Here is a 26483-nt window from a genome sequence, read left to right on the forward strand (position 1 = left end):
CCCCCCTTAATGTCGATATACCTAGGAACTGCACACACACTCTGAAAGCCCCCAGTCTCTAGTTTGTGCCTGTAAGGTTTCATGAAGCTGTGATCATCCTAAAGGTCCCTACAGTTCGTTGTATACTGTGATGTCAAGTTTTCTATTTTTTTTTTTGTTTTACAACTGTTTACACACAAAATCTTGTGTCACTCAGATTTTAAAACCTCTCACTCAAAGAACAAAACCACACTAAACCTCCCAAACCACAAGCTATGTCTCAGCCTTTAACTCAGTTTTCAATTTCATGAAAAAAGTCAAAACACCACACGTAATGCTCTACATACAGAAAACTAACAGGAAGTGACTTGCTTTCTTTTTCCAAACACAACCAATCAAATTGCTACACATATTCACATACTCCTCCCATGTGCAAATTGCTAAACTGATTACTAACCACTAAATTCACCATTTTGAAGAAAGTGTTTGACATTTGATACATTTTGAGATGTGAGGCATTTTGCCTTTTGTGTGTAGAGTTTTGGAAAAAGGAGTTTAAAAATGTGTGTAAGCAGTTGTAAAAAAAAATCTGGAACTACAATAAAATGGCTACTATGGTTACTACATCATCACTAGAGATACCAAATGAACTTTGTGAACCATATTCTTTATGTTCTGAGCCCACTAGATGGGGCTCTTGGTTTAAAGGAAATCTTTGTTGAACATTGAAAAATAAAGAAATTATTTGGTCATAGCTACACTGTTCGTTATGTATTCAGTGCATTCTAGTCCAGAAAGTAGTTCCTCTTTGCTTCTTTCCACATAGAAATCAAGTGTAAGTGCATTTTCTTTTACATTTTCTGTGCAAAACCTAATAAAAAAAATTTGAGATTTAAAACTATTTAAAACCTTTATGTGATCAGTTTCTGTATTACCAAAGAGGCGAAGCAGTAATCATCTCTCAGCCAGTAGCTGACCAACACACCAAATACAGCAGGTCTGCCTGTGAACTACAAATCCCACAATCCCACCCCAACAACCAGCAGCGTCTGAGTCCTTAAAAAATGCCCTAGCATTTTTCAGATGGCTGAATAAGACAACTTCAGTCAGATTAAGTCACATTTGTCATTTTTTATAATACATATTTCGGTAAAATCTACTTCAATACACTGATACAAGAAAAAAATAGTATATTATACTTCAGATGTGGAGCACACTATTTAGTTCTTTATTCTCGACACAGACATCCTTTCACTCCCTTTTTATGAACAGTAAAAAAACAGTGCTGTGGAGTAACAGAGCTCTGAGACAAACCATTGGACTGAAACAAAGACATGAAATCAAACTACATGTGTACTGATATATACCCGCCGAGTATCAAAAAATGCTTTTTACATTTCTGTTTACAACAAAGTCTTGTCAGGCTTTTTATATTACCTTTTGATTACAAAAAGGAGTTTTTTTCATTTACAATCTAAGGCTGCCCAGAACTCCTGAGCTCCGAAGTGTGTGTGTGTGTGTGTGTGTGTGTGTGTGTGTGTGTGTGTGTGTGTGTGTGTGTGTGTGTGTGTGTGTGTGTGTGTGTGTGTGTGTGTGTGTGTGTGTGTGTGTGTGTGCGCGCGCGCGCAACAGTCCCTTAAATCCTTTGTGGGGCTTCAGCAGCTCCATAGTAAGCGCCGGCGTTAGGCTGAGCCAATCAGAGAGCAGCTCTGCGACAGGGGTGGGGGGGATGGGATGTGTCCTGCACTTCCTCAGCAGTGTCCACAGTCACGTCCTGTACCCCCCCCACACCTGGCTTGGGGCAGAGCACTCAGGACGAGGCGGTTTCTGCCGGTGCTGCTGGCGGGCTGGGGGGGGGTGGAGCCTCCGCTGCGGCCTCTGATTGTTCGGCTTTGGGCTGGGTGCTGGGGGTTTTGGGCGGGGGAGGGTGAGGCTGGCTGACATGGACAGAGAGCTGCGGCAGCGGCTGGGCCACCGCCGCCGGTTTAGCCAGGATGAGGTGCGGCGTCGGCCGGCCCGTTGTGAGCTGGACCGTGGGGGCGGGGCCGGGGGCCGCGGGTTTGGCGGCAGCCTGCGCTAACTGCGTCGCCACAGGTTTGGCCTGGAAGAGCTGCGTGAGCTGGGCCGACGGGTTGCCCTGCATGAGCGCCGCCAGCTGGTTGGCCGGGATGGTGATGATGGTGATCCTCTCTCCCGCTTTGGAGCCGGCAGGCATCATGGTGGGCAGAGCCTGGATGACCAGTTTGGGGGGAGCGCTGGCGGAGGCGTTGCCTACGGTTACTGGGACTCCCGTGGTGGTGGTGAGGATGGAGGAGGAGTTTAGCGTCACCTGACCTAGTGAGTTGGTCATGACCAATGGCATTGCTCGGATGGACCTGCAGGAGAAAGCACACAGAAGAAATACCGTTTAACGCCCTGCTCTCCGCTGCAGCGGCAACACGCGGCCCCTCGCCGAGCGACCTGATTGGCCTGCGCAGGGGCAATGGAAAAAACAATGGCTGAGTTCCATTTAGGGTCCTGGTATCGTTCACGCAGGCTCACTGTCACACTCTCATGACTCTCAGGACTTACTTGGACACGTGAATAAAACGGAGCCGTCGCTGATGTTATTAATAATAACCGGGGCCTTTTCTTATGACAATATGATCTACCGTGGAAAAGGACTACAGTCCAGAGTTCAGTTCTTCATACGTGGATAACCGAGTTGGCTTGAATTAGATCGTTGCCGGCCCCGTTCACACATGGAATATGCATCAATGAGAAGGTTTACATGCACAATCTAAATAAATAATATTCCACTATTATTCCAAAATTGACAATATATCAAACTTGATAGAGGTCATGCAGTTAGAAATCTTTTTTTGTGCCATGTTTGTACTTTTTTTGGTGTTAATGATCAAATCTTTGTTTTGTATTCATGAATGATTCATTCAGAAATATTCTATTGTCAATTTATTTTCATTTAAGAAGAAAAAAAATACAATATAAAATAAATACAATGTTTTATGCTAATAAAGAGGTAAATAACCAAAAGACATATCCTGGAATTCACCCAAAGTTAAATTAGTTTGAAAAAGTATTAAAGAAATATATCTAAATTTGACTGTCGAGTGATTAACAATAGAATGATATCTTATTCAGTGTTCCGTTCTGAGGGAAAGAGCTGCACGGAGACTCCAGTCTGCAGAACCAGGGGTGCAGGTTTGTGGTCCTCACCATTATGGCTGTAGGATGTGCAATATCCGGTAGGGCACTGGTGCAACATTTTTTAATTTGATACAACATTGTGCAATTGTGTATTGTGCAATATGTAAGTTACTGATCACAGCATGATTTAACAGGAAATGTGCAATCTGGGTAGAACTAAGTGCAATATGGGAGGGAGGATGTGTGAGCGTGTGTTTCTGTGCGATGCGTTGCCATTTTTGTTCGCTCAACTGCCCAAGACTAATTTCTCCTATAAGAGACAACAATGATCTTATCTTATTTTAATGTGTCAAAACGATTAGTGGCGTCAGAACGGATCTGCAACAACGCGTTAAAACAGTGTAAGATATTAAAACGGTGAAAACAGAGACCTGGTGGCAGCGTTGCTGGGGATGACGGTGACGTAGGTCTGCTGAGGCTGGGTGGTGGCGGGGGAGCCGGTGCCCAGGCTGGCGGGGCCATGCTGGTGAGCCGGATGCTTGCCAACCATCACGCCCTCGCCGTCCTCCACCTCCTCTCCGTCCTCCTCGTCGTCAATCACCCGGATGTTCTTGGGCATGTCTTTAAACTGGTAGGCCAGCCGCTGGCCCTCCACTTTAGCCAGGATGCCACGCTGATAGTAATACCTACACAGAGAGAGAGAGAGAGAGAGAGAGAGAGAGAGAGAGAGAGAGAGAGAGAGAGAGAGAGAGAGAGAGAGAGAGAGAGAGAGAGAGAGAGAGAGAGAGAGAGAGAGAGAGAGAGAGAGAGAGAGAGAGACACAGACAGACACACACCGACAGACACACACCGACAGACACACACCGACAGACACAGTTATTATATATGACAGGCAGAGTCTGTTGAGGACTGTAAAAGATAGGGCTGCACACAACACATATGAGGAAAATTGCAATTATTGCGACTAATATGATTCACGTTATCGGAGGGAATGAACTTTTTTCTTTTCTTTTTTAAATCAGCATTCTCATTTTGTACCAAACACAGGTTTTCTTTAGTCTGAAGGATACAAGGATTTGTAGGCCGGGACCCGGGGCGTCTCTGCAGCGCCACAATACTTCATTCACAGGGTTTTTCCTGCATGGAGAAAGTTTTGGCACTCCCTAAAGACGTTCAAATCACGAGCGCCATAACGTCTGATTTTCTGGAGCCAGCCTTCCTCTCATCCACAGCCACTGCTGTATCTACAAATGAGGCTGGCGCCGATTTGACTGGACCTGAACGCTACGCTGTACAGCTCTGTTGGTATCTCTGTTTGCAGAGTCAGACTTCCCCGGAATCTCTTAATTTGCAATGCATGCTGAACTGAAAACATAACATTACATAATGTTTTGTAATCAACACTAGTGTATTATTGTACTAGTTAGCCACAACAGTAATAGCAATGCTGTGATTAAGATACTGACTAGTCTATAGTATTTTGTGTACAGCCCTAGTAAATGGATAGGTGTTGGCGGACAGGACAGGCATACCTCAGGGCTCGGCCCATGGTCTCGTAGTTCATGTCGGGCTTGTTCTTGTGTTTCCCCCACAGTTTGGACACGGCCTTGGAGTCGACCAGTTTGAAGATGCCCTTCTCCCTCTGCATCCACTTGATGTACTTGGGACAGGTGTTTTTGTCCTGCAGCAGCTCCAGCAGGAACTCCCACAGATAGGTGGTGTTGCCTTCGGGACACAAAGCACAGCATCGTGTAAACCCAGAAGCTCGGAATCCTATTTCACAATGAAGTGTCAATACAGCGAGGGTCAGGGGCCAGCGGGTCTCGCCGACCGGATCAATACATCAGGCATCTCCCACAGCACCTCAGTTAGCGCGAGTAGCCTTGATCAGGAAAAGCTGGAACTGATTCTCATTGACAACAAAGCGGTATTGAACATTGCCAAAACCATCAAGTGAATAAAGAGAAGTGTAAATGTGGTTAGAGTTTTACTACATAAACTAGTACTGCCACCATTACAAGATATCAAACAAAACATTTGGGCCACGTTCTGAGAGTTCAAATTCTGTACCCCACACCCACACCGGGGAATTTTTATTTTAAAACCCAATGTATCTGGTTTATGGTTAAATTTGACTCATACATTCTTTTTACAGAGCAGGGTCATCCAGACAGAATTAAAGCAAAAAGTCAATAAAACAAACCTTTGCCCTCCCTCGGTCTCTTCTTGATCCCCAGGTCAAAGGAGCCATTTGAAGCAGGCTGGTTCGTCTTGGGCTTGCGTCCACCTGCACGCACGCACACACACACACACACAAAACAACTTGTATTTGTGTAGTCTCCAGCACTGACAGCTGTTTGACTGTGTGTTTAAGCCTCGGAGAGTCCCATGTAACATTGGGTGTGTTGTAGTGACACTGACCTCCTCTCTTCTTCTTGGCAGCAGGTTCACATTCAGGAGGGATGGGGAAGGAATCCTCCTCCATGGGTCCACACTCTGTAGACACCTCCACCACCGTCTCCATCATCACATCCTCTGCTGGGGTCAAACAGATCACATTATTCCTAAAGAAAGCTACAGGGGCACTGTATTTGGGGGTTCTTTATCAAGATGTCCGTAAACTGCCAGGAGTCATTATTAAATGCTGATGCCGGGACGTGTCGGTGTGTGCGTCTGCTTGTCTGTCCGTCCATCCATCGGTCTGTCTGAACCATGAGCCTGCAGATCCTCCCATTAAATATCAGACACACACACACACACACACACACACACACACACACACACACACTTGTGTTCATACTGCATACATGGATGTGTTCACACACGTTTGTCTGCACGTCCACTGCACTCGTACAGACCCTCATGGAGACACTGAAACTAACTGATTCTAAGCAAGAGACGCATAGAGCGACCAAAACAACCCAGACTAATCATTTTTCATAATTTCAATGTTGTTAACTACTACAATTACAAAAAATTACAGATTGATCCAGTGATTTAGATTATTCATCTATACTATAAAATTTTAAAAACAATAACCAAATAACTATCTACCAGATCCATATCTAATGTTTTTATTTACCAAAAAGGTTTTCTTTTCAAAGCTTGAACTGTGAAAGTTTCTAATGGTAAAAATGGTTATGTTGCAAAAGCTCCAATTTCAATGACTTGCATAACAACATCTACAAGGAGTGGTAGGTGGAAATTTAAGATAGCGACCATTAATTATGTCAATTGGTTCTGGTAGTTGGCGAAATGTTTGTCTGTTGTCTGGTTTACGTGCTCTCTTCCCACAGCTGTATCCGTACCATAGATGCCTGGTCAAAGATGACTTCCTCAGAGAAGAAGCACCACCCTGTAGCATTTTTTTAATGTTAGAATATGGAGTGGACTATATGTATTTGCAATTGAAAAAAGGCCAACTTAGTGGCAAGCCAATAATCTAGCCAAATAGCATCAGCAGAGTTACACAGGTAGCTAGCAGCTAACTCGTGTCTGCCGAGTGTAAATGACAAACAGCTGGTAGATGGGACTGTTGGTATCTCCCAGTTACCTTTGAAGCACATCATAACACAGTCACCGCAATATCTCTGATCCAGAGCAGTGAAGCAGTTTATTGGTGTGTATTAAAAAGGATCCCCATTAGCTGATGATGTAGCAGTCAGCTACTCGTCCTGGGGTCCACACATTCCCTTACAGACAAATACAGTATGTAAAAACACACGCACACGCGCGCGCACACGCACGCACGCACACACGCGCGCACACGCACGCACGCACACACGCCGGGCTGTGATGCAATAATATTACTATAACTGGCCAATTATGTGGCTCTCATCAATAAATATCAGAACACCTTATAGGAGCCATGTTTATATAGTAGGCTATTAGTACAAACCTCAGTTCCAATGAAGTTGGGGTGTTGTGTAAAATGTATGTAACTTCATTAGATTTGGGGTTTGTACAAAACAAATTGTTTTTTGATAGAGAACTAGTAAAATATACAAAGAAGCAGATTGTTATCCCTTGTTCGAGCCCTGGGAGGTTTAGCAGTTTCTCTATGAAACATTGCAGGAAGTATTGACAGCGTGTTTACCTGTGTTGCGTTCACTGTGCAGTCCTCCAGGAGACTCCATGTGCAGGAGAGCTTCAGCTGCTTCAAATGTTTTGTCAAAACACACCATGTCATGACCCGACATCTCCACTGAGGAGAGGAGCAGAGAGGAGGCCGTCAGTACACAGACTCACTGATGAGAGTCAACAAGACGAGACATCAAATAGCAACACAAGGAGCCAACACAACAGCACCGCACCAACAACTGTTTTGAAATGCTGACTTCCTTGTTTGAAGAGGCAGATTGTTCATCCCTCCTCGTTTCCAGTAACCTTGTGTAAATAGTAAGAATTTGTCCCTGCCAGCAGAGGGAGGTCTACTGCAGTCATAGCAAGCGGCAACCCCCGGTGCAGAAGAAAGTGCAAAAAATTGCAGTACGTGTTGAGATGGCGATATCAGTACATAACAGTTCTTGCAACACACAAGATCTAGGGAGTGAAAATTAAACGTGTGCACAGGAGAGGAACACTGCAACAGCCTGTATGATGTGAAAAGCACATTATTCTATGTAGAAAGGTTAGGGTGAATCTAGTCTTGCATTGCCACACCTTGGGTCCGGCTAGTCGACACAGCATTTTGGGACGGGAGAAAAACAGGCTCGGATTTATTGGCATTTCCTTTAAACCCATCACAATCTTTTTGGGCGGTGCTAAGTGCCGGACGGGGCCACAGTGCTTCTGAAAAATAGCCTCGGGAAGGTTTTGGTGGAACGTGTGCATGTAGGGAGGCGAGCTCTGGGAAAAAATGGCTGTCGAGCTGTGATAACTATTTTACTTGTTGACAAAATATGTCAAACCCTTCTGATTGAAATATTGCGGCGCTGCAGGTAAGTCGCGGCCCACAAATCCTATCCTACAGACAAGAAGGACATGTTTTTCGTTTGATACAGATTTTTAAATCAATCAATCAATCAATCAATCAATCACACTATAATTTACGTTTTTATTTTTGCATTTTTCAATTCTAATGAGAATAATGATACAAAAATGATCATTCCCTCCAATATCGTGACTCATATCGCAATACCAGTCAAAAATAACCGGAATTAAATACTTTCCTCATATGGTGCAGCCACAATCCGAACAAAACTGAGGACATCCGGCAGAACTCCCGGCAGCACAGGAACTATCCCAGTAATGTAACGTCATGGGGCCAGTTGTTCAAAGGTAAACTAATCGGATTTTGGTTATCGGATTGGATCAAATCTTGAAAATGGGTTGTTCAAAAGGTAAAGAAGGAATCTGAAATCAGATTAGATCACGGAATCCAATCCTAGTTTTAATCTGGATAAAACCTTCACTTTGTGTTGTTCAAAACTTGTCAGTAGGATTTGGATAACTTTGATCCAAAAAAACAGGATTATCCTGATCCCAACAGGGGGTAGGATTTCCAGGTGGATTTCAAGGTGGATTCCAGCACAAAAACTTAGTAAAACTTTAAATTGGTCAAATAATACATTTGCATCATTTAGTGTATATACTTTTTATATTTTGCACTTGACTTGTTTAACCTTAGTTAAGTTTAGTAAAGCAAAAAATAAAATAAAAATACAAATTATCTTGTCCTCATGAAACAATCCCCCAAACAGATTTAAATAACAAAAAGAAATACAAAATAATAATATATATCTCATTCATCACCGTATATTAATTTCAAGGAAACAATCTAATACAAATTTCTGGTCTTTCCTCCTTAGATGAAGAAGAACCCTGAACATTCTACACTACTACTACTTCACTTAACCTTTTTTTTAAGACGTTTTCAAAACTTTCCACAATGTATTTGTTAATGTATATTAGTTTTTTATTTGTGGTGGCTTAGATGAGGGTCTAAAGAAATTATGAAGTGAAGTGGGAGTTATTTTTTCGTTTGTCTCAAAATAAACACTTAGAGTGACCCCATCTTGGCTCTTCTACCTGTTCTGTACGTAGTTGGTAGCGCCAAATCTGGGAATGTTTCCTATTTAGAGCAGTGGTAATCCGGATTTGGTGATCTTGAAAACTACGTATCTGGATCAGGGTGATCCAGTCCAATGTTGCTTTGAAAAACCGGCATAAAAGTAAGACAGATTACCTGATCCTGAGTAGCAAAAAATGGGATTTCCAAATCCGAATAATTTTGATCCAGATTAAATATTTTGAACAACTGGCCCATCAATATAGACTAGGCTGAATCCCACTCCTACCCCACCCAGGTGAAATTAAAACCGCCACTAGTGTCTGTCAATCCATTTCTGTGGAGGCTCCATGCAGACCTTTCGCCGTAGCCTACGTAAGTGGCCTGAAGTTTATACTTAAACTATATATATATATATATATATATATATATATATATATATATATATATATATAAATAAATGAAAGTAAAATAAATAAAAGGTAGGCCTGCATGATTAATCCTTGTAAAAATTGCATTCTCGATTCACCCTTTTTTTTCCGCTTTTCTTCTCATTTAATTTTACGAGCAGACTGCATCACAAACGCTACTATTTTCTTCTGAGTTTTAAACAGACTGTATGAAATAGGTTTTAAAGCGCTCCCATTACAGGCCTGTGGTGATGGCGGTGGTGTGGTGTGCTATAGGTGCCAAAGCAAATCTATGATTGGTAATGCCAATTTGTTAAGTTTTGTCAAAAACATTGTGGCAGAGAATTGTGATATCAATTCTGAGCTAAAAACAATTGTGACTCATATTTTTCCCCCAAATCGTGCAGGCCTAGCGTAGGGTCCCTATCTCCAAGTACATAGTCCTAGCGTTGATTTAAAGCAGAAGCATAAATCAGAACTTAACCTTACCAGTCTCAGACACCTCTGTAACCACCTCCTGCTCCTCCGCCACGTCCTGCATCAGGTACGTCTCGTCGTCGTAGACCAGGACCTGTGCCGAGTAGCACTCCTCCACCTGGGCGCTGGGCACCTCCTCCACGATCACCGCCGGACAGCCCTCTTCCTGCAGCACCACGCCCTCCTCCTCCTCTTCCACATCTTCCTCCACCTCATCTCCGCCCCCCACGATTACCGCCTCGATTTCCTGCTGAACCACTTCCTCCTCTTCTTCCTCGTCCTCCTCCTCCTCAGTGGGCTGCTGCTCACACTGGACAGTTTGAAGAAGAAAAAGTGAGATTTAAAGTGAGGTTACTAGGAATGTAACAATTGTTACTTAGTTGCACAATAACCGTGGTTTCTTTGTTTAAATGCAATAGTTGCCAACAGTCCTAAGGGGTGTGACTGTTGAATAATATTTGGAAATAGAAAAAGTGATTATCGGTCGGACCGTTAATGATATGCTTTTTGTGAGAAGTTGGCACCTGTCCTTTCACATGTTCATCACAACAAAAACCACACGGGAGGATACAGTTAGAAAAAAACCTACGTACAGAAGTACTGATGACTATTTTGCCATGTGGTTTGCCAATAGTTATGACAATTTTTTTGTACACCTAATTTAATCCGTTTTTGCTTTGATAGTTGTCAATTCTATCTTCATTTAAAAAAAATAAAAAAAAAGTTTTATGAGAATAAAGAGGTATGCTTTACTTCATAGACGATGTACCTGTGTTATTATGTTATCTGTATTCCGTTAGAATATTTGGCCACTGAAATTATTTGGCCAAAAATAGCACCAAAAAAGCACTTTGAAAAAATGAGAAGATCAAATAGCAGCCAGCGCAGAGTTAAGAAGTACGCACACTTTATAAATGCAGCCAAAATCTAGTCAATGCTTATGCACATTTTGATTTTTAAATTTATGCAATGATAAACAAAATTGGCAAAAAAAAAACTTCATAAATAAACTCTTAAAAAGTTCTTTATTTAAGTGTTTCTCTAATTTTCTCCCTATGTTCTTGTGAGCATCCCTGCATTGTTCCGTTTATTCTGCTGAGGACATAACAACCCTCAGGTGATGTCTGGCCAGACCGAGATAATTCCCAGTGAATGTGCTCTCATGTGGCCCTCTGGACTGAAGTGTTCAGTGAGTGGCGGACAGCAGCAGAGGGTTCAGTTAACCAATCAGAAGCCAGACAGAAATATGAATGTGAATACCTTACAACCAATCGCTGATCCCCATTGTTTCTCTGGGGAAATCGGTGTACCTTGTTTTAAGTATCAAGGGACCAATGTGTAGGATTTAGTGGCATTTAGCACTGTGGCAATATGGCGGGCTCCGTGAAAGAGGATCCGCTCCCTATGTAGATATGAAGGGCTCATTCTAAGCTTACAGAAACCCAACAGCCGTTCAAGTGTAATGAAAACACAGTTTATAGTATTTTATTCCATTTCTTCCAATAGGTGCCCCTGAATACTGCTCCTTTAACTTGACTCGTAAGATTTTATTTTTCCAAAATATCCACAGAGCTTACAAGACTAAGTTTATTGCAGTGTCTGGATCCTTTAATTCCTGATAATTAAGTTTAATTTAGAAGCATCTTGATTTTATGACAGCAGCTTAAAAAAACAAAACCTAATGATAAGTTAGTAAGAGGCAATAAAGTGTAGCTTTTTTTTTTTAATCTGGAAAATGGTTACATAATGACGTCAGGAACATGCAAATGACATTTTTTCTAGCTATTTTCTATTCCCTGAGGCTTGAAGAAACTCTCCTTCCTGTTTTCTAGCATGCTGGTTGTATTTTCTGTGGACACTGTGGGATCAGGATTTCCTTCCACTCTTGGCTGCTTTGTGTCAACATTTTCGATTGCCTCACGCTGCATATATTTGGACGTGTCGTCTCTCCAAAGACGACCTTAAATCACCTACACTGAGGAATGTTGAAGGAAGTGGCTCTCTCATTTTTTATTTCTCAGACATTATATGAACTTTAGAGGCTGTGTCCAACATTAAAATCTGTGTCACTTTCTGTGTCTACCAGTAATTATTCTTAGACCAATGATTCAAGTAGGGCTGCACGATTATGGCCAAAATAATCACAATTATTTGGATCAATATTGAGATCACGATTAATTCACAATTATTTGTTGATTTTAACCAAAACAAATGTTATTGTCCCATAGGCTATTTATAACTGCTTTCACAACCATATTGTGCTACATTCCTCTTATGTTGAAGTTGCATGTTGTATACATACAGCTGCAACACATGTAAATGAAAATTATCTGAAATAAATAGCCCAGGATATAATGGATTTATATTTTATTTTTTTAAAGAAAAAAAAAAGAAAAAAAGAGTATCTCTGAGAAAGCTCCTTCACTTGTTTTCAACAATAACTTGTGTTTTGAATGAATTAAAAAAAATCAAATGGGAAAAGTATGATGAGGAATTTAACAGTTAAAGGTGTTTTCAGTGTTGACTTGTTTAAATTTTGAACAGGTTTTTTTTAAGTTCAATTATTGCGACATCTTTCCAAAAGTCAATGAGTAATTGTGTTAAATATTCGTTATTTCAAAATTGACCAAAAATAATCGTGATTATGATCTTGTTCCAAAAACCGAGCATCCCTAGATAAGAGACTGTGGATCCCAGTAAACTAATGGTGCATTCAATTAAAAAACTCAAACTGTTGTTATAAAGTACCCTTGTGTCAAACTCGAGGCCCACAGGCCAAACCTTGCCCCTCACAAATTTAGTCCGGCCCACAGATCAATACAGGTTCCCAATACAATTTGGCCTGCCTAGAAGTGAGGCCGACCAAAGGGACGGGAAAGTGTTTTCAAACTGCAATTATCTGACATTCACAGCAGAATTTATTGGAACCAGTGAGTTTGCATATTCAGACTCTAAGACAGGTTCTTGTCAATCAGGTGTGCCTACTTTAAAAAAAAAAGTAATCCTATTGCTAAATTACATGATGGCTGAGGAACTTTGTTGCTGACTTCATGTTGACCAAACTGTAGTGAGAAGGCTATATGAGACACGCAATAATAGAGTAACATACATTACTTTGTGGCCAGGTTAGCTTGTTAGCTAGCTTCGTCTGTCCAATAAAAATAAAGGCCCAATGGCCCAAAAAATATCTTAAAAAAAGAAGTTATTTTCAATAAAATAAAAAGCTTGTTAATAAACTATACATGTCTGTCCCTTGATGTGATTCTCATTTTCCAGTGTGGCCCTTACTGAATTTGAGTTTAACACCCCTGATCTAGTAGCTCTTATTGTGGCATTGCTGTCACAGCTGAAAATAAATGTTTAAATTAAAAACGCAATAGAATTGTGACCTTAAAACCAAAAGTCAAATTGAATCATGGATTTGGAGAACCAGACACCGCTAGCCAAGTTCATCAGACAAAGATGAATTAACCCAACGCTGTTCTTCTATTTGCAACCATTGGCACAACCTCTAGTGTCTTTTTCTGTAACTTGTTTCAACATAACAGTGTTTGTTGGCCTTCCTGAGAGCAGGTGTGGGGATACACAGGCTTACCTGTTGGGGCCCCTCCACCACGGTGACATACTCCACTATGTTTCCTCCACCGTCTGACACTACCACAGAGGTCATCACTCATTCCTGCCAAAACAAAAAGTACATGGGGTCAGGGTGGACACATATGGAGTGTGTCTGTGAATGTGTGTGCAGTGGGTGGAGTCATGTGAAAGCCCCATGGCTGTCCTCATGACATGGCGTTTGTCCACTGCGTTGCACCACCTCGACTTGCCTCTACTCGTCTTTTTTGATTTTTCATTACAAAAAAGTCCCAGCTAACAGGTACTTTTTTTAGCACCACATCAGTCGAGGCCCCAAGCGTGCTGAGGCGATACCAAAAGGTGAGTGAAAACCTGCAGACTACTGACTTATCGGAAAGAATCGTCACTATTCACTGCGTCACCATTGCTAGCGACAGATGGGGGTGTCTTGAACAAACCTGCCGTGTTTAAATAGAGTAACCAGCATTTTTTGTTTTTTGCTTCCTCCAGCTTCTTTTGAAACTAAATTTTCTTCTTTTTCTCTTTTCTCCAATCAAAAGCAACACACCTTCTACTTTCTGTGTGAGTCACGTTAGGTCACGGCAGTTTCCCGCTATGACGCCCAGCCACGCACGCCACACACATGGCGGTACTAATCTGCAATGGAAAAAGGAGGATGAGGCACCGTGGCCGAGTCGAGCAGGTACCATGTAATGGAAAAACGCCATTAGTCTCAGTATTGTTGTGATCTTTGTTGTGAGAAAAAAACACCAGAGGCCTGTACTACGAATCAATATCAACACGCCCTGGATTTCTTTCAGTTACCCGGCTTCACTAACCCTAACAACCACGGCCCCGGATAAGCTGTGTCACGACAGTGGTTAACAACTAGTTCACTCAACCCAGGGTTTCCCAATCTAGAGACGCGTTCACATAAAAGAGGCAGAGTTTGCTCTGCGTGACCCATCGCGAACATCTACCAGAGACAAATTTTACATCAGAAGAGCAAACTAGAATTCTACATAAATATGAAGAACACAGACACGGTTTTACAGCAAAACGCACTACAGTCGCTGCTTCCTAAAACAGGAAGAAAAGCTGGCACTGTGAATGAGTAAATCACAACGCAACGCTTAATTTCACGTCACTTGCTTACTTAGCAATATTTTTCATACTATGGCCACCTCACTTGACAATACCTTCCATATAATGCCACTTTACATTCAATCAGTACTTTTCGCACATTGTCTGTTGCTTGCCAGCTGTTTGCTTGTTTGTTGGTTTGCTTTTTACTGTGGAAAACTACTGCTGTAACAAGTGAAATCCCCATTATGGGATGAATAAAGTATTATCTAATCTAATCTTATCAATATCACTTCCCCATCAGTCAGGCACAAGAACTGACCTTAATTACACTTGCCCTTTCCATAAACTGTCGTTGCTTTAGCCTATTATTTCAGTTTCTACCCAGGCAGTGGTAAGCAATAAAAATATAATAAAAGAAGCCGACATACACGAAATCTAAAGCTAAACTCACTCAGCCAACATTTGAATGTTTTTATATTTCTTATTTAAGGGCGAAATCACCATCACCAAGCCCACCAGACTCCATTTAAATAATCTGTACTTTTATCATCGTAGAACGCAAATAGCCTAAAGGTAATGCCCTCCGCTTAAAATCTAACCCTTTCAAAAAGATACTCTCTCTATCTCTCTCTCTCTCTATGGCTCAGAGGTTTGGTATAATGTTACTGTTTTATATTATACTTGTACAAAAACTAAATGGCATTACATTGATATATTGGATATCCTTTCCCGCAAAAACAAAGTCATTCAGTACAACGTGTAATGCAATTCAGATGGCAAAGCAGAAAACAGTACCGTTGGCTAAATGCCAGCACGACTAATATACAATGGGAAGAGTGACTGAAAACACTGACAGAGTGCATCCCATCAGAGAGGTACTGACCATTCTCACCACACAGTAACGTTGGCTAATGTTTACTTCCTGAGCGGCGGGACGGCACGTCTCTGTGCTCCCTCAGTCTGTGACGTTAGCTGCAGCTACAAACTCTACAGCTAACTCGTTATCGCTACAGCTAAACACTTAAACTTAGCTAACCGTACTTCTGCCACAGTATGCACTGTGTTGTCTGACGTCACATATTCAATGCCATAAAAATAAATTAACACTGCATTCACCTTTAAAATGGATTTCACCAACCAATAACATAGCAATGGATGGCTAGCATTTATGTTAGTTAATGAGCTCGAAACAGTTAGCAGATAGCTAGCAAACTTTCGTATTTGACGTAACGTATAGCTAGTTGAAGGAGTAACGTTACACTGCCGCTGGCAGGCCAGTGGGGCAAATTAAGACAACTGTAATAGTAGTTGTGGTCTATGAGAGCCTGCTGATATGTTGTTGCAATGAGTTTCCTCCCCTTACCTTGTTTTGCTTTTTCTAGCGAAAAGTAAGCTCCACAGCTAGCGCTACCTGGGCCTAGCGTTAGCCTAGTTGTCAAGGCCAAAATGCTTACTTCGCTCGCATAAACAAGTGTTTGCCCGTCCTCCGTTCCTCACAATCACTTTGCAGACACCTATCGTCTTCCTGCGCTTAAGTCTACAGGGTGGACGCAAATGCAGGCCCTGAAATTGTGTTTTGATCACAGCTCGTTCCTTGCTATCATGTAGCTTTCCGGCGCGTCGCCTCTTCGTTCGCTGCAGCGGGTCAAAGCACAGCCCGCCGTGACGTCACGAGGACAAACCCCACTAACAATGGGCGCAACCTCGTATGTAAGCTACTGGCAACATGTAACCTTGTAACTCCTCCCGTGGATCAAAATCAAAAATTCACTGAACAATTTTATTGTGTAATTACCCACATATCATGCCAATAATAAATAAGTAAAATAATCAAAGGTTGTTTAGGCACATGCAGGGGTGTTTCTAGGTTTTCTGGACATTGGGGGCCCGTACTTTTAGGGGGTCCTAATCATTAAAAAGGTTATAGTCTGATGTAGAGTCTTTTAACCAGACCTACATTAGGCCAACGCGGTGAGACAAAGGAAGAACTTGCTTTGACGTGTGGTATAGGCTGCCAATAAATCAATGTCCATACTTTAAATATCTTTCAGTGCTGTAGCACAGGTATATTTCAGTTTGTTCATTGGTTTCATTCTGCTTTCCAACTAAACGCTAATAAAACAATCCCACTGAGAAGCCATTATTACGGTGAAAAGCTGTATGCACAGGCTTTCCCCTTTCCCTCACACATGTGTACCTCTGACAGATTACCTTAATGCACTTTGGTGACAATGCTCCACCCAGTGATCAAATACAAAACTGCACATGCTGTCACCAATGTGTGTGCATAAACAAAACAAAAAGCAAAGCTACATAATGGTTCCAACATATAATCATTGGAAAATGTACCTCAAAACTTTACTTTTGCATTTTAAATAGCATACACACCAAGTACACCAAGCTAACCATGTCAATCTAATCTAATCTAGGAAGCTTGAACAGTTTTGGCGTAGGAATAAAAGGCATTGAAAAAAAAATGCCTTCTGGTGTGTTTTCCAAGGGCAATCTTTAGATTTAATGTCACTCTTTTTTCAGTTATTTAATTTGCCCAGTCTCAGAGATGTCTGTAATCACACCACAACAGAGCTGAAGAAGTAGTCCATAACAATGACTACCAGAAAGATCTGTGATTCAATACAGCATAACAAGGATATCGTTTCAGTCACGGAAAGTAACTTAGTACATTTGATTACATAAGTACTTGACCCTCTGGTTGTCCTTGGATTCAATCAGAAATATGGGTTTCTTTCAACCAAATTGCCCAAAAATAACATGGATGCATGTTGAATGGAACCCATGCACCATTCTTTGCAGGTAAAATTAATGATTACTTTATTTTTTTCTCCATCTGTATGCAAACTCATCCCATTAATGCATGTTACTAACTCAACTTCTTCCCTTTCCCGGAGTCTTGTGCTCCCTCGCCCCTCTCCTCTCTCCTCCTATCGCTTCCTGCAGGTGTTTCTGGCTCTGGAGCTGTGGAGTCTGGATCTGTGGTTGGACTCACCTGCTGCCTCCATGTTCCTGCTTGACGCCCTCTGCTACAATTCTCCATCTCTCTCTCTCTCTCTGTCTTTCTCACACCCCCAACCTGTCGAGGCAGACGACCACCCACCCTGAGCCATGGTTCTGCTCGAGGTTTCTGCCTCTTAAAGGAAGTTTTTCCTTGACTCTGTTGCCTAGTGCTTGCTTTTGGTGGGAACTGTTGGGTTTCTGTAAATAACATCCCAGAGTACGGTCTAGACCTGCTCTTGTATGAAAAGCGCAATGAGATAACTGTTGTTGTGATTTGGCGCTATATACTGTAAAAAAAAAAGTAAATGAATTAAAATTTTGATGTTTCATTAAGTCTTATGGCATTTGAAAACATTTTTAAAATAGTTTCAAAACAGTATCCTGACTAAACTTTGATATACCGCATACCAGTCTGCAATCCACTCAACAAAGTAATCGTATCTATTAGTTAAAATAATTCATAATTTAGGCTTTTTTTCCATACATTTAGCGTACTTGCAACTAATGATCAGTTCAATTTTAAAAATATTTTTTAAAACTTTCACAGTGTATTATCCATCAACATATGTGTCACTGGGTGTCCGGGTGTCTCACCTGGTGCAGCGTGCGCCCATGCGCAAGGGCTCAGTCCTTGACGCAGGTTGGGGGTTCAATTCTGACCTGCAGCCCTTTGCTGCAGGTCGTTCCCCCTCTCTCTCCGCTCTCAGGTCTAAGGCTGTACAATCTAATTAAGTCTTTAAAAAATCTAAAATATGTTTTACTGATCTTAACTAGTCAAAATAATTCAGTTTCATTTTTAATACTGTAACAATTGGCACACATTTATGAGGTTTATTGACCATGAATTCAAAAATTGGTGTAAAACTAGTGGCAATAAATTGGCGTTAGTGGTCGTAAAAAAAACTTAGCCCAAAAATGTTGACAAAAGTGACTAAAACATTGAAAAAGAAGTGAAAAAAGTGTTAATTTCTTTGGTAAAATTATTTAAGGGATATGTAGACAGATTGGGTATTTGTAATTAACTTGAGCATTTCCGTTTTATGTTACTTTACACTTCTACTCTAGACCAACTCAAATATTGTACTTTTTACTCCACTAAAATTATCTGACAAATTTTATTTTTTCCAGATTAAGATTTTACACAAAACATGAGTTTAACTTAAAACAACCCAAAAGTTCATACCATTACTAACCACATATAGCATAATACTTACGAGAGCCACTTTTATGATGCTTACTAGTACATGGTATTTTTTTACTTGTATTGAGTATCTTTGATTCAATTCAATTTTATTTATACTGTCAAATCACAACAGGAGTTCCGTCAGGATACTTTACAGATGAGAGTAGTTCTGGACCACACTGTAATTTAAAAGGCCCACCAAATGGATCAACTGGAATCTTTAACTTGCAGTACAGTATTGCTAAAGTATTAAGTACATTAAGTAAATCATTTGAACTTCTCCAGTTATGACAAACAGCTGTTTGAGAGTTTATCATATTTACAATTTCAGAGTTTTAAATAGCACAAACTCCAATTACCTCCACTTATTTATGGTGACCACAAAAGTTACCTTAAAGCAAGCCCATGTGACTGGTGTTCACTAGGGTCAACTATACCCTATATACTATAATATAGTTTTAGACAGCTGGGGACTTCCTTTGATACACTGAGTTCCTCTCTCCTCTATCTTCCTATCTTTCCATTTGTGTGCATCCATGTCCCAGAAATGCTTGTTACTAACCTAGCTCTGGGGAGTCATTCCCCGGAGTCCTTATGTTCTTTTTTCCCCAGCATGTTCCCTCGGATCAGGGATGCTCCAAAATCATGGTAGCAGCTGACGCCATGGTCCCGCTACACGTTCTGCGGTGCCCAGCTACATCCTGCTGTGCCTTGTAACGCCGCACAGTGCCCTGCTATGCCATGAACTACCTCAAAGAACTGCTACAAACCATTTTTTTTATTTTTGTTATTTCCACTAACCCCAACTGGCCCGTCAGACACCGCCTACCAAGAGCCTGGGTCTGACCGAGGTTTCTGCCTAAAAGGAAGTTTTTCCTCGCCACTGTCGCACTGTTGCTTGCTCTGGAGGAAACTACTAGAACTGTTGGGTCCTTGTAAATTATGGAGTGTGGTCTATCTGTAAAGTGTCTTGAGATAACTCTTGTTATGAATTGATACTATAAATAAAATTGAATTGAACTATACGATAATGGGAAATGCTAAAACATAGCACAATAGCACACTAACTAGCAAAGTTTTACATTAAATAAAATTGGCCACTTTAAGTAACTGTTTCAGCTACTGGTAGCAGCAAAAATGCGTACTGAACTGAGCTAAAACTATTCTCTTAGTTATATATTCAATTTTTATTAATGAGGGGCAAACTGATATTGCTTCTTTAATAATAGTCAGTTAGTGCTGAAGTCACCCTTTAATTTTTTGTGATGACAAAGAAATGGAGACCGTAGCAACAAAATTAAAACTAAGTATTTTTTTATTATTCCAGTTATGGGAAAACAAAAAGGTCCACAGTTTATTTTGAGGAGTACCTAACTGGGCTCACATTGCCCAAACTTCCATCTTAAAACTGTGTCTAAAACAGACTATACCTATATTTATTTTGTTATTTTGTGTGTACTTACATTATCCCAAATGTTTATGTTCCCAGAAAAATCTGTAATTTCAATTAGTGACACAAGACCTTTGTTTGGGCGCCAATGTCACAGAATTAGAATAATACAGTATTTCATATTTACATTGCTCACCACTTTGCATCATTTTCACCCAGTAGAGACCATATTTATAGACATATTTCAATATCCAGCTCACTACGATGTGGTAGGTTGACATGTGGCTCATGCTAAAGCTTGGGGGCTAACTGTATGGTAACGTTATAACACTACGACAAAGCTCAACGCGCTCATAGTTTTAGTAGGATTGTTTTGACCATGGTTAACAGAGCTTGGCTGACCCACAATTACATTTAGTTTTTAGTCAAAGTGTTCTTGGGTAAAATATGTTTATAAAAAAAAAAGAAACTCAATGTAAAATCAAGTTTAATCCCTTTTTATTTTGCAAAAACAGGAAAAACTAACGTGAAACAATCAGTTTCTGTCCTTTGCTAGTCAAAGGCATCCACCCGCATCCTATCATAGAAACCTCAGAATAAAATCATTCCCCTTTTTAAATCCATACTAACTGGTAAATTCATTTCCCCCCTCAGTGATCCCTTTTAAATAGCGTACACCAAGCTAACAAAGGCCGAAAACCCGAGAGTGGAGGCGAGAAAATCTGAAAGAAGTTAAAGACAGAACTACAACCAACTTGTCAAAGCTTTTCACACTGGAGACTTTACGTCAGACATACTGCAACGCTTCCAAAAACACACGCACATTTCATGTCACACCAGCACATCAGCATCATTACGGTTCATACTTGCTGCAAGCCTTTATATTATACATCCACGCAGACCGGACTGCTAGAACAAGACAAGAAAAGCTCTGCCAAAGGACAGAAAAGCAAAGAGTGAAACAACATGCTGCTACTTATCCACTTACTTTCCTTATCCAACCCTCACATCTATACCAATGGCTAAGGAGGAGCTGTGGATACACATGATACAAGGACTGTTGCATTATCAATAGAATATAAGCCAAAGTTTGAAAGATTGCAACATAATACCAGAGGATGTCCCAAATGTTATACATTCACTATATAATCATGACATTGTCTAGAAAATAAAGCGGTTCAAACTAAAAAGGAAGACAATTAAAAGGACAATCCACAAATGCCTGCTTATTTAGTTTGATAAGTTTAGGTGATCAAATTACAGCTTCTTAAAAGTAAGAATGTGATTTTTGAAGTCAGCAGCTTAGCAACTGTGTTGTTGGCTTAGGAACTGTAACACTGTGACTGCATCAAGAAGAGGTTCATGGTGTCATTTTAAAGACTAAAAACACGGTGAGGTAGAAAGGGTCTTTCTTCATGAAACAAAAACTAAAGTTTTTTAGAGAAAAACCTGAGGCTGGGTATTGAAAAGAATGCTGGTGAATTAAAAACAGGCCTCGCTTCTTTACAATATAACACTAAGTGGCTGGGCAGAGCCTGGGTCAACAGGATGCGATGAGTATCAAGGTATTCCACCTGAGTGATTTCTGAGGCAGTGAACACTGTAACGGTACAATACAAAAAATACGGTGAATGAATGGCTCAGTTTTGGCTACAGAAGTAAACGGGTTACAATTCACAGAAGTTACAAGAACTTATTGGAGGTTACTACATGATAAACCAGAGATCTGTTCAACTACTGACTGAGCTCAGCTGGGACTATACAGTCAAGTCAGTGTGGAGTGTCACAGTAATGGGCCATATGGGCACCGCTAATATGTGAGGAAGGGTGGTTCCATAAAGCAGGCGTTGATTTAAAGTATGTGTATCTTTTCACTGAAACTACATTTTAGTCGCTTGCATATTTATGGGTGAAGGGAGAAAGGGAAAGTGTTCGAGAAAGGCACATCCTCTTCTTCTGCAGGATAGAAAGTCATCATTCGGGAGCTGTTTACTGTGATGGAGGACAGAAACACAAAAGTCAATAGAACTGTACATTGTCTGTGTCTATATGAACACATTCCAATAGGAATACATTTGGGAAAAAAACAACATTCCACATCCCTGGCGTGTTTTTCCAACTAAAGTATAGGAATGTGGACGTAAAGGGTGGGATTGTTCGGTCTAAATGACAAGTACGTCATGTCCACAGGCTACTCTACCATGGTAGAAATAATCAAACTCTCAGTACCTTATTTGGAACTACTGCATTTGCATCCTAAGAAGACGTCGCCTACCCTGAGTAGTAGAGTTTAAAAATCCATGTTAAAAGCCCACACTGATTGAGAGCAATTTCATTACACATGGAGTTATATTAAAGCATCCTGACATTAAAAATTGGCTGGTCAAAACACGGTTACACTCTTTCATACAGGAAATATACTCTGGTCTAAATCATACTAAATCAGCTTCAGTACATGGAGTCTTTAATTAATCTGAGATCAGTCTAAGAACAAAGTTATGTGGTACCTCAGAAGAAGGGGCTTCATCCTCTTCTGGAGCTGGGATGGTTCTTCCAGTCATGGGCCCTATTCCAAGCACCTTTGGCCTTTTTTCAGCTTTCGGTGTTCCTTCCAGAACCACAACAATGTACTCTCTCTTGGGACCTTCTTCCAGGGTCTCTGCAGCTGCTTCTTCCACCATCACCGCGGTGGCTACTTCCACAGCAGGGGTTGCTGCGACTTCTTCCACAACTGTTGTGACGACTGGTTCCACTGGAGTTGAGGCCTCTCCTACCACGTCCGTAGCCTCTACTGGTGCTGGAGCCTCAACAACTGGCTCAGCCTCTACTGATGCTGGGGCCTCTTCAACAACTGGCTCAGCCTCTACTGATGCTGGGGCCTCTTCAACAACTGGCTCAGCCTCTACTGATGCTGGGGCCTCTTCAACAACTGGCGCAGCCTCTACTGGTGCTGGGGCCTCTTCAACAACTGGCGCAGCCTCTACTGGTGCTGGGGCCTCTTCAACAACTGGCGCAGCCTCTACTGGTGCTGGGACATCAACAACTGGCTCAGCCTCTACTGGTGCTGGGACGTCTACAATAACTGACTCAGCCTCTACTGGTGCCGGGACGTCTTCAACAACTGTCTCCGCCTCTACCGGTGCCGGGACGTCTTCAACCACTGGCTCAGCCTCTACTGGTGCTGGGACGTCTTCAACAACTGGCTCAGCCTCTACTGGTGCTGGGACGTCTTCAACCACTGGCTCAGCCTCTACTGGTGCTGGGACGTCTTCAACAACTGGCTCAGCCTCTACTGGTGCCGGGACGTCTTCAACCACTGGCTCAGCCTCTACTGGTGCTGGGACGTCTTCAACAACTTTCTCCGCCTCTACTGGTGCCGGGACGTCTTCAACCACTGGCTCAGCCTCTACTGGTGCCGGGACGTCTTCAACAACTGGCTCAGCCTCTACTGATGCTGGGACATCTTCAACCACTGGCTCAGACCTCTACTGATGCTGGGACATCTTCAACCACTGGCTCAGCCTCTACTGATGCTGGGACATCTTCAACCACTGGCTCAGCCTCTACTAATGCTGGGACATCTTCAACCACTGGCTCAGCTTCCATTGGTGCCAAAGCCTCTTCAACAACCTCGGCGGCAGATTCCTCTGCTGGTGCAATCTCTACTGGTACAGGTGCTTCTTCTACATGTGCAGGGGCCTCTTCTGCCGGCTTAGTAGCCTCCTCAACTGGTGCAATTTCTCCAACTGGCTGTGCCTCTACTGGCGCCACTGATTCTTTGACGTCTTCAACAGCAATTGTCAACTCTTGAGTTATCTTTGGTACCTCTAGAGCAGAGACGGCTGCCAGCAGCACTGTAACACAAAATTCAGCCATCCAAACATCACTGATGCTCAAGTTATATTTTCCTACATTAAGTTCACACAACTTGTGGTGGTTAGCCAAAGGTAACATTTGTGACAACCTTTTTTAGGGTTACGGTATGTAGTGCAAGGAAATGTATCTGGTGAACTGTGACTACATGCAGGTGCAATGTCAACCCCCAACAGCAGACAAAGTTGAGAAAATGGCGCAATAAGAAACCAGTGATAGGCAGAAGGGGCATCAATATAGTGCTAAAAGCCAATGAAGATATCAAAAGAAAAGAATTCACAGCAAAGCAGCACACCAGCAATAATGATACATTTTGGTGGCATTTGGAAACACCACTTTACATTCTTGAAAATAATTTTACAAGAAATTACAAAATATGGAAGAGAATCTTTAAGTGTGTCCAATACTGGAGTTTTGAACTTCATTACATATAAATAGTTGAGGTGAAATTACTTTCAGAGAAATTAGATAATGATATATAACAGCCAATGTTTTTCTTTTTTTACATAAAATACATTTTTGATAAAGATCTCTTAAATTTGATTATTAAGAGGTGAGTTGTAAAGGAAACAGGAAGGCCTACTGATTTGGACACTTTAAAATGATCTTTTGGCCATTTACACCTTTAATGGATAGAACAGCTAGATATGAAAAGAGGAGAGAGAGGGGGGAGACATGAATGAAACATACTGTGGGTCATCATGCACATATATCCATAAAAATGCAAACCGTACCAAAAGTAAGGGTTGCCTTTTTAAATATGGAAGTCCCAGTGCATTTCTGATAGTGTAGCTAAGTAGAGTTTGGCGTAGAGCGGTGAGAAGGAATTAAACGAACAGAGTGTATTTTAAAGCGCTTACTCAATGAAAAAAGCAAGCTTGCATCAATAAATTCATTGAAGACTGCAATTTCTATCATTTACAGACATTTCATATTCAATTTAAATTTCTATCATTTACAGAAAACTATAGTAAATTTGTGGAGGAACACACAGGCAGTGAAAATGAAATGTTTAAACTGGAATGAATGGCTAGAAATATCCTTAAAAATTACAGTAAAGACTAATTCAGACAAATCAAAGACGGCAGTAAACCTTTCCGGTTGGATAAAAGTTTTATTGTTTCCTTATCTAGTTATAAGCAAAATAAAAATATGATCACATATTGGTTAAATCACTTGGAAACCTAATGAGTTCTTATGTATTTCACATTACAGTTAAGGAAAAGAAAACACTGCGGCAGTTACAGAGTCTGTACAGAGCCATCTCATCTTGCTGTTGGATATACACAGCTGTCTGACAGTTTAAGGATGTTGCTTGTTTGGAGCAGTTGCTCTGAAACTGGGAGCGTTTCCCTCCCCAAAGATCGGTCTTGTTTTGTCACTGTTCAACATTGCGGTGTGAGCAGAAACAAACCAAGAGACAAATGCAAATATTGTATCACTTTAGCCCCTGAATTGGAACAAAGCAAACAGGCTACATGTGTTAAAAACGCCTTTTCAACTGGCTGCTTTGTAAACCTGACGAAAAAGTACAACAATACATGGGTTTCAAAGAAATACAGTGTTGGTCAAATCTTGGAAAATAGCAATTGGGCCTTCATAACAAACAAACACCTATGATATCACAACATTTGTAGGGTGTTCCTGCTTGTTCTCTCCGTCCATTTACGTGTGTGGGAACCTGAAAGCATGGTCTAGACCTGCTCTATAGGAAAAGGGTCATAAGAGTTGTATTTTAGCGCTAGAAAAGGCAAGTGGTATTGTTTTAGGCAAATTAGCTGGTTATGAGTAACTGTTAGCGGTTATTAACTGTGTGAAATAAGAGCCAATCTGCATGAATGTTTGTCTACACAGTGATCACATTTATTTCACCCATAACTGCAAATGAGTCACAATAAAATACCTCACTGCCACTTCGGAAATGTCTCACTGTGGTGTGCAGCTGTAAATCAAGAGGAACCTGCTGAGGAGAGTGAGGTTTTTAACATTTCTAGGCCCCATAATAATCGGAACAAATATAAACATCACACAATGATGTACGCTGCACACCAGGAAAAACTGCCCTACCGACACCAATAAATACAAGTGCAAATATACATTTTTTTTAACCATCTGAGGCACCTGAGGAGAAGCAGCTAACCTCTAGTGGGTCTACACAGTGACTGTAAGGTACCGGTTTTATTGTTCCCAGTGCTGTGAGGGCAGAAAAAGATCTGCTGTCAGTGGCTCTTTAATTAGAGGTTTAGATTGTGTGTCTGGTGAGAGTCAAGTGTGTGTGTCTGGTAGTGTGTGTGTGTGTGTGTGTGTGTGTGTGTGTGTGTGTGTGTGTGTGTGTGT

At 41.3% G+C, this 26483-nt stretch overlaps 2 protein-coding genes across 9 annotated transcripts in view; both read right to left on the minus strand.

The window, feature by feature from the left end:
- Nucleotides 1-1095: 1095 nt before the first annotated feature.
- elf2a (E74-like factor 2a (ets domain transcription factor)) lies at nucleotides 1096-16354 on the minus strand. Of its 3 annotated transcripts, none has more exons than XM_032499924.1 (9): nucleotides 16049-16354; nucleotides 13619-13702; nucleotides 10036-10333; nucleotides 7223-7330; nucleotides 5548-5664; nucleotides 5330-5413; nucleotides 4659-4851; nucleotides 3558-3812; nucleotides 1096-2354 (listed from the first exon to the last, which is right to left on the minus strand). In XM_032499924.1, exons 2-9 carry the CDS (start codon nucleotides 13691-13693, stop codon nucleotides 1790-1792), a joined length of 1695 nt encoding a protein of 564 aa, XP_032355815.1. In that variant the 5' UTR covers nucleotides 13694-13702; nucleotides 16049-16354; the 3' UTR covers nucleotides 1096-1789. The 3 variants fall into 3 exon arrangements, with proteins under 3 accessions (XP_032355815.1, XP_032355817.1, XP_032355816.1); XM_032499926.1 differs by having other exon boundaries at nucleotides 1790-2354; nucleotides 5548-5661; XM_032499925.1 differs by having other exon boundaries at nucleotides 1790-2354; nucleotides 16140-16353.
- Nucleotides 16355-20754: 4400 nt separating this feature from the next.
- The window catches only part of mgarpa (mitochondria localized glutamic acid rich protein a), a 22769-nt gene continuing 17040 nt past the window's right edge, over nucleotides 20755-26483 (minus strand). The window contains exons 6-9 of one of the 6 annotated variants that reach the window (XM_032499918.1): nucleotides 23958-24127; nucleotides 22781-23506; nucleotides 22503-22549; nucleotides 20755-22265 (exon numbers count right to left, since the gene is read on the minus strand). In XM_032499918.1, the coding sequence (XP_032355809.1) occupies nucleotides 22514-22549; nucleotides 22781-23506; nucleotides 23958-24127 (932 nt within the window). In that variant the 3' untranslated portion in view covers nucleotides 20755-22265; nucleotides 22503-22513. Of the gene's footprint in view, nucleotides 22266-22502; nucleotides 22550-22780; nucleotides 23717-23756; nucleotides 24128-25240; nucleotides 26478-26483 lie in introns of those variants that run through there. The other 5 variants (XM_032499917.1, XM_032499916.1, XM_032499923.1 and 2 more) reach the window with 5 other exon arrangements.

The sequence above is a fragment of the Etheostoma spectabile genome, chromosome 20 (genome assembly GCF_008692095.1).
Source record: "Etheostoma spectabile isolate EspeVRDwgs_2016 chromosome 20, UIUC_Espe_1.0, whole genome shotgun sequence".
NCBI classification, from domain to species: domain Eukaryota; kingdom Metazoa; phylum Chordata; class Actinopteri; order Perciformes; family Percidae; genus Etheostoma; species Etheostoma spectabile.

What these genes read in the sequence shown, in the direction of transcription:
- elf2a (XM_032499924.1), bottom strand. Translation starts at nt 13,693, where the DNA reads ATGACCTCTGTGGTAGTGTCAGACGGTGGAGGAAACATAGTGGAGTAT. An exon ending in TACAGAGGTGTCTGAGACTG is followed by an intron (nt 7,331 to 10,035) that starts GTAAGGTTAAGT and finishes TCCTCTCCTCAG; the next exon opens with TGGAGATGTCGGGTCATGAC. An exon ending in TGCCAAGAAGAAGAGAGGAG is followed by an intron (nt 5,414 to 5,547) that starts GTCAGTGTCACT and finishes GCGTGCGTGCAG; the next exon opens with GTGGACGCAAGCCCAAGACG.